Genomic DNA, 13,492 nt, shown 5'->3' on the forward strand with positions numbered 1-13,492 from the left:
ATGGCAGTCAACAAAAATCAACACTTTGCCTTGAAGGGCATTTTTGTAAATTCCTTTTAAAAGTATAAAAATCATACTAATTGGGGACGGTTGTTACAGTTGTAGTCGGTAGGTTAGGTCTTTTTAAAGGTTGAACTTCGCGTGGAGTAAATGTGGGGTCTTGCTAATTTAATAAGGAGATTCTTGTCAATTACCAATGAAAGTTCACATGTCAACTTCATAATTTTTTGAATTATTTTTTGCTATCCATGAACTACAAGTTCAATTACATGATCTATTTGTTTAAGTGAACACCGATAACTAGTTTTGTGACCAAATATCGCTAACTAGTTAAAACTAGCTCTTTGATGCTAGTTCATGTGGTCGTCTTCCATGCAGGTGAAAACTTATGAGAAATATTATGGAGCACTCTCAAATTATGGAATGAAATACAGTCGAACTATTGCCAACATGTGCAATGATGGGATTATACCATGGAGCAAATGACCGCAGCATCAGCTCAAACTTGTTCTTAGACTTGAAAAGAAAACAAAAAGATTGTTCTCATATGTCCTAATAGTTTAACTTTTTCCTAAATAATTTAAAAGTATTTTGTTGTATTTCAGAAAAAGTTAGTGCACTGCCTTGTTTGCCAACTCCGATCTTAAGCTCAATATTGTTTCCTTTTTGATGAACACCTTCAAACCTTCCGTACGACTGTGTGTTTGAAAGTGTTTTTAAAATAAATAAAAACATTTTTTATGAAAGCATTTTTGAGATAATTTTTAGTAAAATTGCAATTAATTAAATCCTAAAAAACACATATAACTGGTGTTTCTATTAAAAAACACTTCAAGTGTTCTTGGAATACAAAAACTCTTTCACCAAAAAAAAATTTCAATCATTTTTGTCACATCCCGGCGCAGACCCCCACCACATCCTAGACTCAACTCCACTGTAGCACGATATTGTCTGCTTTGGGCCCCGACCACACCCTCACAGTTTTGTTTCTGGGAACTCACACGAAAACGTCCCAGTGGGTCACCCATCCTAGAATTCCTCTCGCGCGAACTCGCTTAACTTCGGAGTTCGAACGGAACTCGAAGCCAATGAGCTCCCAAAATGCCTTATACTAAGTAGAGATGAGAATATACATATAAGGCTTATAAGATCCACTCCTCTGGACAATGTGGGATGTTACAATTTTAAAAGCACTTTCAAGCATTTTGTATATTAGAACTTATTAAGAGTTCATGACATAAAAGTTGTATCTTAAGGCTTCAAGAGAGTAAGAAACAATAGAATTCATGATTGACAAATATAATAAATTCAATACCAATTGGTCGTCTTATACTCTTGGAATTCTAGAATCAAAATCACAATAACGAAATCGAAATATTAGAAAAATACACACAAACTAATTAGAAGCGTAGTCTTCTCTTACATACCTCAAAGGGCAGTGAATACACACAAGTATATGATCCCATATCTTTAACCATCTCTTCAATCAAGTCTTTGCAAATGTGGTCCTGCAAAGCCAGCCCTATTCTTCCAATCTCTCTCTTCTCTCCCCAAGCAATGTCCCTGCACACTTCCGCTACACTCTCTACCATGGCTTTGCTATTCCACAATGGTGTCGATGGTGCTTCTACGTTGTGGCTCTTATAAAGTACTGATTCCGTTGTGATTTTGTCAATCATAATTGGATTCAAAAAGTCCTCTTCTCCTGGTCTCTTCCTTAGTTGAGGTTGTGCCGCTGCTCGTCCTATACATCCAAATAAGAATAAAATTGTATATTGTTTACATAACGAAAAATTTAAGGCACAAAGAGCACACGTTATTAAAATAAAAAATATAAAAAAACCTTCCGCTCGCGCTACTTGCGCCATGTGGAGACACACAATGCATATGCTAGTTACAAAATGCATGATGGCCTCAACCAGCCCGTCCCCATGCGCAGTTCACGCTATGCTGAGGCTGCCAGACGCAGCTTTAAGCATTCACTTTTCTCGTTCTTTCTATTTTTCTTTTGGTTTGGTTCGAGGGGGTCAAAACTTGAAGCATACACTAGTTCATACAAAGTGGTCATGGAACCCACACACTACAAAAAAAAAAAAAGGGTTTTTCCAGGTAAGCCATTAGGCTTTTTCTTCCTTTCTTTCTGTAAATTTGTCCGTCTCTCCTTTTGCTTTTGATCATCTTTGACTACATTAGGAAGGAATTTCAAAAAATTGTGGTCCATACAAATTAAGCTTTCTTAATTTATACCATAGTTCTTTTTTTTTTTTTTTTTAAATAAACGACATTATCTACATTAAGAGGGTGGGAAAGTGGGTTAAGCCTCACAATAGGTTAGTAATAATATGGTTTAAATTCGCCTTTGGCGAGAATCAAATATAAAACCTCTCACTTACAAATAAAGAGAAATATCACTAGATTGTAGTACTAAATGACATTACTATAGTTCTTAGAGTTATACAAATCCCATATTATTTATTTTTGTATTGTGCTTGGTCAACAGACGAAAATTCTAGTTGGATTCTTTTACTATTTGCAATAATATTGAGTTGACAATATTCAACTCAATATTATTGCAAATAGTAAGCAATTGAGAGATGAAATTAGTTTGTCTCCCACTAGTATGCATATGATTATGATGGTGCATGATGCATTCACTTGGAATCCTAATTCCTATGTCTTGGTGGTGCAGATTGGAACATTCACTTTACTCGAAAAAAGCATCGAGTCCCTTCCACTAGGGTTAGGGTATGCAATCTCTGAACTGCCGATTGATATTCTTCTATTGGTTTCTACTTAATTAACATAATTAGGATTAATGATATGCTTTACCACGGATGAAATTAAATTCCCAAAAATGTTTATAAGTTTTACTTTTCTACTATTGAATATAAATGAGGACTTTCTCTTCCCCAAACTAAGGGAAGTATTGTCCTACACATTAAACGCTAGGTATTGAGATATGCAGAAAAAAATTAAGAAATATAACTAATAAAAGACTGAGATGCTGATGAATGACTCAACTAATATACAAGGTTAAGATTAAAATTTTAAGAATAATGCTTATGTTTTTTCCACAAGGAACCTACTTGTCCCTTCACTTGCGATTTACGCATCTTTACCATATGAAGATCATAATCAAAATCATTCATTCACTTAATCATTGTGTAAAGACCATTTATGCAAAAAAATAAAAAAATACAAAAAATCATTCAATTTGGAGATCTTTTAACCATTCATATACATCAAACAAATTGACCGTTTATCATGAAGATGCTACTCATAACCTAAATTGTTGATTAGTTTAACATGTATGGATAACTAAATATCCAAATTGAATTATTTCTGCAGATAGAATCTTAGATAATAATAGAGAATGAACAATTCCAATTATAATGCTTGTACGATGAAGATAAGTAAATCGTACGTGGAGAAACAAATAAGTTCTCTACAGGTAACACAAACATTATCCAAAATGTAAGTATATTATACGAAGCAAAAAGCAAAAGGTAAAGAAAAAGTTGTCGTAAGGAAGAAAAGAGTGAACATGGTGCTTACCGTAATTTAATACTTGTTTTCTGTAGTGGTGGTGGTTGCTGAAAGGTGAATGAGCGAACTCGTCAAGCACAGACACCGGACTCGGCTGCTCACTAGTAAGCTCCATACACTTAAAATTTGCACCATAGAACCGTTTCTTATTGTCATCAACGGCGGCCTCCATTCTCTTCACCATGGTGGGTGATCGGAGAGTTTCAGCAGCCCGGACACTGTCTATGATCTTCTTTAGGGCCTTCAAATCTTCATCACATTTCTCTAGTGCTCCCAGAAGCTGCTGCCTCTTGTTGATGGACATGGACTCCTGCATTGGCATCTTTGACATTATCTGCGGAGCCTGCTCCAACCCCATCAGCCGAGCAACTAGAGCAGGTGGGGTTCTGGAGTTCTCAGTGGGCGAATCCAGGGAGATAAACCGCCGGATCTCTGCTGGCAGGGTCGGGCTTCTTGGCACGTTATTGCTTGAGAATCTCCCAATATAAATGGACTTGTCTTCATGTTTGGTTTCAGCTAGTTTGGCGGGTGCGGAACCTTTGATTAGTGCTATCGAGGATTTTGATCTTGTAGAAGAGGAACCAACCCCATTCCTCTCTTGCCTTTTCCCTGAAAATATAATTTAACAAAATATTAATCAATGGACAGCAAAAGGGAGAGATAGATGTACAAAATATATAGATACAGAAGAAATGAAATAGTAAAGAAAGAGACCAAAAGTGAGGAATTTGCGGGAAGAGTGGTGTTTAGAGAAAAGGTGGAAGATGCCGGACATGCAGCCGACGGTCTTGGCGTTGAGATTTTCTGTCGGGCAATTTTCACGGCGCGAAGATGCTGACCGCAGACTAGTGTCCTGTCGTCTCATCATCGACGATTTCTCTTCTCCCCTGGGCCTGTGCGTGATGAGGATGTGAGAGAGACAAATTGTTTCAGGATTGTAAAAGGAGAGAGTGATCGAATGATGTTTCTCACTTTAGACTGGAAAATAGACCAGCAAGCAGCTGGCACATGCGCGTAACGGTAATATATATATTAGGGGCTTGCAAGGTAAGGAAGAAAAAGTACAATTAACCTTTTAGCATGCAGTTTTTCAGTATTCCTATCTTGTATTACATTTGTAGTTTGAGTTGTTTAATTTTAGGATTTTTATCACAAATGATCCTTGATATTGACATATTCTTCATTTTTCTTTATCTCATCAATCAATGTCCCAAATCAATTTGATTCTTCTGTTAGGATTCTGCCAGTAGGGGAGTTTAGGGGAAGAAACTTAGTCATAGATCTTGTATTATATTTTCATTTGCAAATCTTAGCAGTATATAACGTTGTTTCACTCTCTATATTTGTAGTGTTGTAACTAGTCACAGTGTGACAAAACTTGAACTACAAACTTAGTCACACTTTGACTCGTTACTGTACTACAAAATATAGAGTGGAACAATTTGATAAACTGCTATGATATGCAATTGCAATGAATAGCAGATCTTGATTAGGTTCCTACAAGGCCAGTCATTCAGAAACACACAACATCTGAATCCAAACAGTTATAGGATGCAAACTCACACGCCATACATAGTAAACTTCTCAAACAAGCATTGAGAACTACTAGGAGGGCTAAGGTGGGCTATAGCCCAAGGGAAGTTTTGGGGAAGAAACAAATAGAACCTCTCTATATATATTTATGGATTTATGCATCCTATATGATTATAGCCTAGGGAAAGTTTTGACTCTTTTTTAATACAACCATATATATGTTTTGGAGAAGTCTAAAATATGGGTCGTATATAATATCATAAATATATTGTTGTGAATGTGATTCTAGCACATGTGTAATTGTGTAAATCATTAGTAGATTGTATTTAGGATACTAAAAGATCATTTTCCTTGTAGGATTGTATTATTTGGAAGGCATGTAAGCCTCATTGGTTTACTATAAATAAAGGCACAAGGTATGGAGAAGAACACACTTGATCTCTCTCCTTCTCTCTATGTCGTATCCTTTTCGATCCGTTTTCTCTTTATTGGACCATCAGTCCAAATAAAATTTTTGGGCCAATAGCCCCAATATTTTTTTGGCCATGTTTTTAGGCCTAAATTAGACAGCCCATCCAATTTTGAATTGATCTTTGTCTGTTTTTTTTTCGGCATTATTTATTTTAGCTTCCATGAAATAATTGCCTCATTTAATGGAAGTTGTTTTTCACTTTTTCTTTCTTGGCCCAATATTAGGTATGGGTTCTGTCAACCCACCTATTTCCACGAGTTAGCCCACAGGCTAGCCACTTAAAATAATAGTTTATTTTTGTACCTGAAGCTTCATATTTTTTAGATACGTTCCCTAAACTTTTACACAAGGGGTCCCGAAGCTATCCATTGTCATTATCTTTGTTTTCTATTGCTTTATATATTGTGTTTGGTTGTAGGTATTATGAACCTGAAGTTCATACTCCTAAACCTGAAGTTTCAAAAAGGTGTCATAGAAGCCTGAAGTTTCCTAACACTCACCACTCATGTTAAAACCTAAAGTTCTCCACGATTAATCTGTTTAAACCAAATAATGTATTAGAACCTGAATGTAGTAACTTTGATGCTTATAGAGATTTTAGTTCCTATAGCACAGATCACAATCGTGTTCCCTCCATTACACGAATTGTCAAATTGTAACAAGGTCAATACACTGACTTGGAAATTTATAACAGAAACTATTTTATGTGGATAGAAGATGTGAAGCTCCACTTGACTATGTAAATTTGCAAAATCAATGAAGCCAATAATGGCGTGAAAGAGCTAAATAAGCATCCGCAATGATCTTCATTCGAAGATTTATGATGAAGCATTTCAAATGAAAGTACCTTACTAATGAGGATTCCATTACTCTTTCATTCCCTCCTATAAATTGTTACAATCATGAAAATATGATTTCTTGCCTGAAGCAAGACATGATTGAAACCTTTACGTTCATGAATAGGTACAATTCTAAAATTTATAGAATCCAGTTGAATTTTGAATGGAGAAGTTTTTCTCATCCTTCCATGTCTCTAAACTTGCTCCAGAAGCAGTAGGGTAGAAAGCAGAAGTTTACCAAATTCTCGAATTTGACTACTGCCACAACTATGAGAGAAAGGCACCTAGTGATTCGGCTAGGAAGTACTAAATAGTATAGACCTAGTTCAGCTAGACTATATTGAATGGTGGTATCCTGGTTCGGCAGGGATTCACCGAAAGGCATGCTCTGCTTCGGTAGAGGCCTATCGAATGACATGTTATGCTTCAGCAAAGTGTACCAAACAACCCCTCTAACTTCAGTTGGAACATTCCAAACCCAAGCCAAGGTATGTCTCTTTCTCTCACACCTATTTTTGAGTTTGATTTAGAACATAAGGTAGAATCAGAGCCTTCCAATGGGAGGCATTACAGTTAGAAGTGTGATTCCTTGGCACCTAGCACCCAAAACTTCAAGAATCCGTGACAATACTTTCGAACCTCAACCCTTCAGAATTTACTTCCATTTTTTACGGAATAGATCATTAGTTATGCACTTGTCTATGCATCTACCAATGTTGTTGAGGAGCACCATTCCCATAGTTAATATGTGAGAATAAGTTTGCTCCACCTAAGACATTTGGGAGAGCAAAATTTTTAACATTGAAGGCCATATTGATCGAACCCCTCTAATTACTTTGGTTTACTATGTGAACAATTTTCTATGTTCTCAAATTTAAGTTTGGTGTTTGTTCTGGATCACATTACTATTCTAGAATATGAGTTAATTGATGCAAGTTAATACATGTGAAGAATCCAATTAACTCATGCTTAGGTATGTTTTGTGGAAAAGTTAGCTATTTGGTTTCATATGCTAACTTTTTACCTAATCACCCCCTATGACAACCCTTTCAGGCCTATCCAACCTGATTATGGGCATGGCGATGCCTATATGATGTTATCCAATGAAACTAATTTTTACCATAAAGGGAAGCCTTATACTCAACTGGTTCCAGAAGAATGCCTTTGAGCTTTAAGGATATTCGAGAAAACTATCATCACATGGAAACCACTAGAAAATGGAGTAGAATTCCTTTTTGTACCACTTCCTATGAACATGGTCTAGAAGCATATTCTAGAAAAGATGGAACGCCTCTCCAATAGATTGTACATCACAACCATTCACATTGTAAAGGCCCAGTATGTGGCCGACTAGAAGTTTGAGACCCCAAAGGAATTCTTAATGTGGCACAAACGTTTGGGGCATCTAGGATGATCAGTAATGCACAGTATAGTACATCCCCTTACCAAAAGTAAAGATATCGTACCTAAAAGCATGCCTTGCCCAGGATGCTCACCAATCTTCACTGAGCAAATTATTTAGTCCAATTACTAAGATCATTAATAGGCAAACCAATTACTCGCCTATGATCTTTACGGATCCTCCATCTTTCTACAGCAGATTCAAGAAAATATTTGTGGACTAATCTAACCAAAATGTGAACCATTTAATTATCTTATGATTTTGGTTGACATATCTACACATTGCTCACATGTTTGTCCACACCCAACGCTGCTTTGCTAGATTCTTGGCACCAATTATTAGGTTGCGGGCTCACCACCCTGATTACCATAAAATCAAAAAGACTAAATAATTTCAGAGAGTTTATATCGAAAATTTAATAATTATTACATTTCCCTTGGGTTGAACATATTGGTTCCCTATGTTCACACCCACAGTCTCGTAGAAAGCGATCATTATTTGCTTTCAATGATCATGCAGACACTTGGCAGTGAGCTCACCAAGCTTCAAGTTTTTATGCGTACGGATATGTAATATTGCATAGCGTTATGAGGCACATTGCACCCAATCCTAAATTCCTCAAACCTATGATCTCCATCTCTATCTTTCCCTCTATGTCGTGTCCCCTCTCTCTCCCTTCTCTAAGTATGACTTAACTTTTTCTCAAACTAAAGATTACCAAACCCTAAATCTTCAGAGGAATCAACGAAAAACAAATGAAAATTGGAGATTTTGACTGAAAGCTAGGGTTTCAATTTACCCTTTTATCTAATGTATCTTGGTAATGTAATACTGTTGCTCATACTTTAGCAATCTTTTCTTTGATATATAGTTAAGAAAAATCCTCCTTGGTTGGAGTCTTATGTTCAGGTAACCAAATTTCACCGACCCTAGAGAGGATGCTACATGTACTAAAGCAGTTTTAGTTGACAAAGTTGTCCATATTCTCTATCAATTAACCCTCGCATAGGTTGATCATTTCATGCAACGAGGGATATTTCCCAGTAAATCACGCCCAACATAGGTGACATCTCTGCCGAACCAGCATGTTCTTCACACGTTGCTTGATGGATTCACATTAACCAAGACGTTGGCCTAATGAGGGAAGATCCAACGTGATCTCTAATGGATAACAGTCCTCATAAATCATGACCTCATACATATGCCATAATTTATAATGCCATCCCTAAACGTGGCTTTTAATTGTTGCCCTTCATCACGTCTCCGAAAGTCAATTGTAGGATAACATAACATGGTGTTCAAATCAACGACTTCATAAGCACCATACATGCCCTATCATCCTCGAGTCCATGGCTAACACTGTATACAAGCATATTCATTTCCATGGAAAGGTGATTGGTCCTCAGCCAAGAAACTCATAGTTCGTAATTCATTCTCCTCGGTTAAGTCCATCATAGGCATCATAGGGCTTTCGACTCCACACTGGTGTGACAAGGTCTTAATTGTTCTCTTTCTTAGTTGTAGAGACACCAAAGTAATTCTAGACTTGTGCGGAATTCATTTCCAATAATTTAAAAAAATACATAAGTAGTCTAATCCCCCTCCCTACATAAAGCATTAGTAATATAACATACAAGATCTTGAGTCTCATTATTTGCTTACTAACTTAACCATCGAAGAGTCTTTGGCCAACACCCAACCAAATGCCAATGAATTTGATTCCAACATGAACTTCGTAAAAAAAATAAATAAATAAATAAATAAAAAATAAATAAAAAAAAGGATAGACATCAAAGGTATAAAGTTGAAATTCATTCTCTCTTCTTTTTATGTTGAACGTTGGTTCACTAAACCACTAGGCTTGAAGATCTTGATAAAAGATATGTAATTTGAGTTCATATAAATTTAATTCCGCCTCTAATGTTAATATTAATTACAAGAAAATTATGCGACGACAGATAAAATGCCTCACATTCATAATATGTGACACATTTTCCATGTCACTGTCAGCATCATGTATGAGGCGTCATGAAAATTTTAGGTGAAAATAACTACATAGTTTTGTTATACGTGATAACGCCTTCGTCACTTAATACTAGTTTAGGCTGGGGATTGTAAAGGAGAAGCCCGTTGAAAAAAAAAAAAAAAAAAAAATCCCGACTGCAAAGATAACAAGTCATTTAAAGCTGGCGACTAGGATCTTGAGCAATGCTTGGGCGAGCCCACTTAACAAATGGGACGGCCGACCCATTTCATCCAAGATCAAACCCACAATCGCTTCTTTGTAAAGAATATCATCCATTTTTCTTTCTTGACTCACATAAAATTTCATTAGGAGTTGGTCGCAATGCTCTCCCACTTCCAGCGGAACTTGACAATCTTGCTTTTTTTCGTTTTCAACCCTTTCTGCGCACTATGAAATGGAGATTTTTTTTTTTTTTTAATTTTTTTTTTTAACATACGTAAACTTTCCATAAAGGGTTTTAATGCAAGGTCAATCGGAGAAGAAGAAAACTGAGACATTGACGTTTATTGTATCCAAATTTCCTATTTTTCGTCCAAGCGATTTGTTCCAGAATCAACCATTGCAGGAAAGCATCACCAAAACTACCAATAGTTCAATGCTCAAAGTTTTTCTCTAGTTAGGCCTCACTTTTCTATGAAATTTCAGTCAAAGTCCGTCGGAGAAATATCACTACAAACCTGGCTCAAAGGTTTTTCACTTTACACTTGAGGAAACTGAGAACTTAAGAGTAATTATAGCTATACAGCAATATAAAGGACTTCAGTCTTTATAAGAATTGTCATCACGTTATGCACAAATCAAATAACTCAAGTAATGTAATCTTATTTACAATATGAAAAGACAATTTAAACTTCAAACAAAAATTAGGATATTCGTTTCCTACCAACCCATTGCATTCATTGCACAAAGACTATATAGGCAGTGGATACATAAAACTTGTAAAGATCCATTCCAATATTAAGTGAGAAAAGTTTGCGAAAACAGAGTTCTAGTTTTTCTGGAAACAAAAGAATGATTGCTGAGAAGCTAAAGATATGGACTGTACATTATTCATGACTGCTGAGAAGCAATGCTAGTTGAAACGAAAACACCTAAGTAAACTTGTGACTTTGCGATGCACTGCAAATCACATGCTAGGACAGAAAGTACATATATACGTAAAAGCTAAGAGAATCTTGTTAGATAGGCTATCTGTAATCTTGCTAAGCTTTGCCCTAACATTGCAAATCACATGTTGGACAAAACAACTTTTAATGTTAGACTTTAAGTTACCGTATAAGCCGCCTCACAGAAAACTTATACTCACAGATTTTTCCACACATTAAAATCTGTACTTGAGCTGTTATAGTTTATGATGTTGTCTTGGCATCCTATAAAGTATGTAGTCCGTACCGGATCTATATTTATTAGAGCATGGGCAGTGCTACTTGGGCTAGCAGCTACAGCAACCTCATCTGCACCAATAGTCACTTCAGCATAGCCTTCATCCACCTGGTCAGTCTCCAGCTTCAGTAGTTCACAACGAAAAGAGTAAGTAAACTAATATAACAAGGTTATGAAGTGAAACACTCTGAAATTAGACATCTATGATTACGTCACTATTTTATACGTAGATTGTATTCATGTGGTTTACATATTAATCTCCCATAGTGAACAACAGATACCTACAAGCCTTCTCTCAACAACTAGTGCCAAATTACCCAACGGATGCACATTAAAATCAAGGGAGGTTTAACAAAACACTCCCCGTACTGTTCACTTTTAACGAAAAACCACATTTATACCTTTCCCTGGTACTATTCACTATACCTTTAAAAAGGGCTTTTCATTAAAAGGGAAGTTTTTTTGAACTTTTCGTTAGTTTTTCTTAAAATCAAATCTTTAATTACTAGGTGTAGGTCCATCATCACTTTGACTGTTTACTGCAGAAAAGGCCATAAAATCAGGAAATTTAAACTTATCTAAGCCATAACGGTACATGTAACATCGGCAAAATGGGAAATAAAATCTGGGAATACAACTTGCAAAAGAGTGATGAAAATATTGACATATCAGATGTAGGTCCAATATTTCGCCAATGTTAGAAATTAGAATAAAAATTACCGCACATAGAGAAAAAACAAATGTATCTTCCCGTCCTTTTTCAATGAGATTGTCCATATAAATGAAGCGGGGATTTAAAACTTAAGTGAGTTCCCTTCAGTTGTCTTGTTTTAAACATATAAAATACCAAGTACCAGCAAATTTATTTTCCACCAGAAATAAGTTTTGACCCGACATCAGGTACACAATAAGGCAAACTGTCCACATATCTAGATATGAAGCGCAAGTTATGTCAGAGTTTTCATATTTTAGTTGTTTCATGCATGCTATCCTCCTCTATCAACTTGGTACTTTTCAACTCGTGTCACATTGCTCTAGAAAATCATGTAGATCGCCAAAATGAATTCATCCAGATACCAGGATAGATAATCTAGACATTTAGTTTACTCCAAACAACAAACAAATGGTAAAGGCATTTAGATTCGTAATGAAGCGGCGAGGGCTTACCCTAAACCTTGTTTCAGCCCCCCATATGACAAATGTTTCATTGCAAGAATAGTGCCTGTGATTCCCCCTTAAACCGCCAGGCCGGATTTCTCCAAGATGAAGCGATACACAGCTCAGAGCTCCACCTACAAAGGAGCACAATTATTCCGTCAACCTCCAAACTACCACCAAATGCAATTTGTGTGATGGGATCAGATTTGAGTTGGAAGTCCAAGTCAAAGAGAAAATCGATGCAAAAAAATCGAAAACAAAAACGAAGCAATTCAATTTCCTACAACAATATAACTTGATAAGAATGCGAATTCAACTATCAATCTACACAACCAACAAGCTAGAAATTCAATTGCATATTTGGTGAAAAATCGACTCTCTCGACGAACCCAGAAGCGAAAAATGCAGAAAGAGAAAGGGGGTGTACCTGAAATACGAGAATCTTTGGCGAGGGAGATGGGGTCGAGCAACCATCCCCTCTTGTCTTTGGCAATCGGGGAAGGAAACCCAGAACCGAACCTCACGAGATTGGCTCCGGAATCGCTCGATTGGCTCCATTTTTTATGGGCGTCGTCTTTGTTGATGGAAAAACGAGAAGGAGAAGAGGAGTGCTGGAGTCGGAGAGAGACCCACGTCAGGAAAAGGAAGATTGAGAGGAGGAAGGGGAAGGCGTGGGGTTTCTTGAGAAAGTGAGTGACTGAAGAGGATGTGAGGGTTTGGGCGTGGAAGGGGTTCTCTGAGCTCTGGGTGTTCCTTCGAGGGTTTGCCATCACTTTTTTCTCCTGTCTCTTCAGCCCCCTTAATTCACATCGACATTCCGATGCTTATCTGAATCATTGTCGCTGTATTGCTGCACTTGGCATTTCTTATTATATATATATATATATATATATATTTTTTTTTTTTTTTTTTTTTTTTTTTTTGAGAGTTTTAACAAAAATTACCTAGCACTATTCATTCTTAATTAAAATGATATTTTGTGCATGAAAAGTCGAATCAAGCTTTTTTTTTTATTTACTCTTATGCTATTATTTTATTATTATGCGAGGTTCATAATGATATTGACATTTCTGCCTAATTCATTATTTTACATGATACTATTCAACTTATACTAATTTCCTGCCAGCTCTTTA

The 13,492-nt window shown here is 36.4% G+C and overlaps 2 protein-coding genes across 3 annotated transcripts; both read right to left on the reverse strand.

Moving 5' to 3' along the window:
- Positions 1–1,327: 1,327 nt before the first annotated feature.
- On the reverse strand, positions 1,328–4,527 carry LOC137744184 (uncharacterized). The gene is made up of 3 exons (XM_068484049.1): positions 4,261–4,527; positions 3,556–4,155; positions 1,328–1,744 (listed from the first exon to the last, which is right to left on the reverse strand). Exons 1-3 carry the CDS (start codon positions 4,412–4,414, stop codon positions 1,401–1,403), a joined length of 1,098 nt encoding a protein of 365 aa, XP_068340150.1. The 5' UTR covers positions 4,415–4,527; the 3' UTR covers positions 1,328–1,400.
- A 6,220-nt stretch (positions 4,528–10,747) lies between these two features.
- On the reverse strand, positions 10,748–13,218 carry LOC137745609 (uncharacterized). Of its 2 annotated transcripts, none has more exons than XM_068485586.1 (3): positions 12,787–13,218; positions 12,369–12,493; positions 10,748–11,309 (listed from the first exon to the last, which is right to left on the reverse strand). In XM_068485586.1, the coding sequence occupies exons 1-3, from the start codon at positions 13,127–13,129 to the stop codon at positions 11,121–11,123; spliced, it is 657 nt and encodes a 218-aa protein (XP_068341687.1). In that variant the 5' UTR covers positions 13,130–13,218; the 3' UTR covers positions 10,748–11,120. The 2 variants fall into 2 exon arrangements, with proteins under 2 accessions (XP_068341687.1, XP_068341686.1); XM_068485585.1 differs by having other exon boundaries at positions 10,748–11,324.
- Positions 13,219–13,492: the final 274 nt, after the last annotated feature.

This window comes from Pyrus communis, chromosome 9 (genome assembly GCF_963583255.1).
Source record: "Pyrus communis chromosome 9, drPyrComm1.1, whole genome shotgun sequence".
In the NCBI taxonomy this organism is placed as follows: Eukaryota; Viridiplantae; Streptophyta; class Magnoliopsida; order Rosales; family Rosaceae; genus Pyrus; species Pyrus communis.

Excerpts from the sequence above, each read along its gene's own strand:
- LOC137744184 (XM_068484049.1), bottom strand. The coding sequence starts at position 4,414 with ATGATGAGACGACAGGACACTAGTCTGCGGTCAGCATCTTCGCGCCGT. Across the intron at positions 4,156-4,260 it reads CCGCAAATTCCTCACTTTTG|GGAAAAGGCAAGAGAGGAAT; the intron begins GTCTCTTTCTTT and ends TTATATTTTCAG. Across the intron at positions 1,745-3,555 it reads AAAACAAGTATTAAATTACG|GACGAGCAGCGGCACAACCT; the intron begins GTAAGCACCATG and ends TTGGATGTATAG.
- LOC137745609 (XM_068485585.1), bottom strand. The coding sequence starts at position 13,129 with ATGGCAAACCCTCGAAGGAACACCCAGAGCTCAGAGAACCCCTTCCAC. Across the intron at positions 12,494-12,786 it reads CAAAGATTCTCGTATTTCAG|GTGGAGCTCTGAGCTGTGTA; the intron begins GTACACCCCCTT and ends GCTCCTTTGTAG. Across the intron at positions 11,325-12,368 it reads GGGCTGAAACAAGGTTTAGG|CTGGAGACTGACCAGGTGGA; the intron begins GTAAGCCCTCGC and ends GAACTACTGAAG.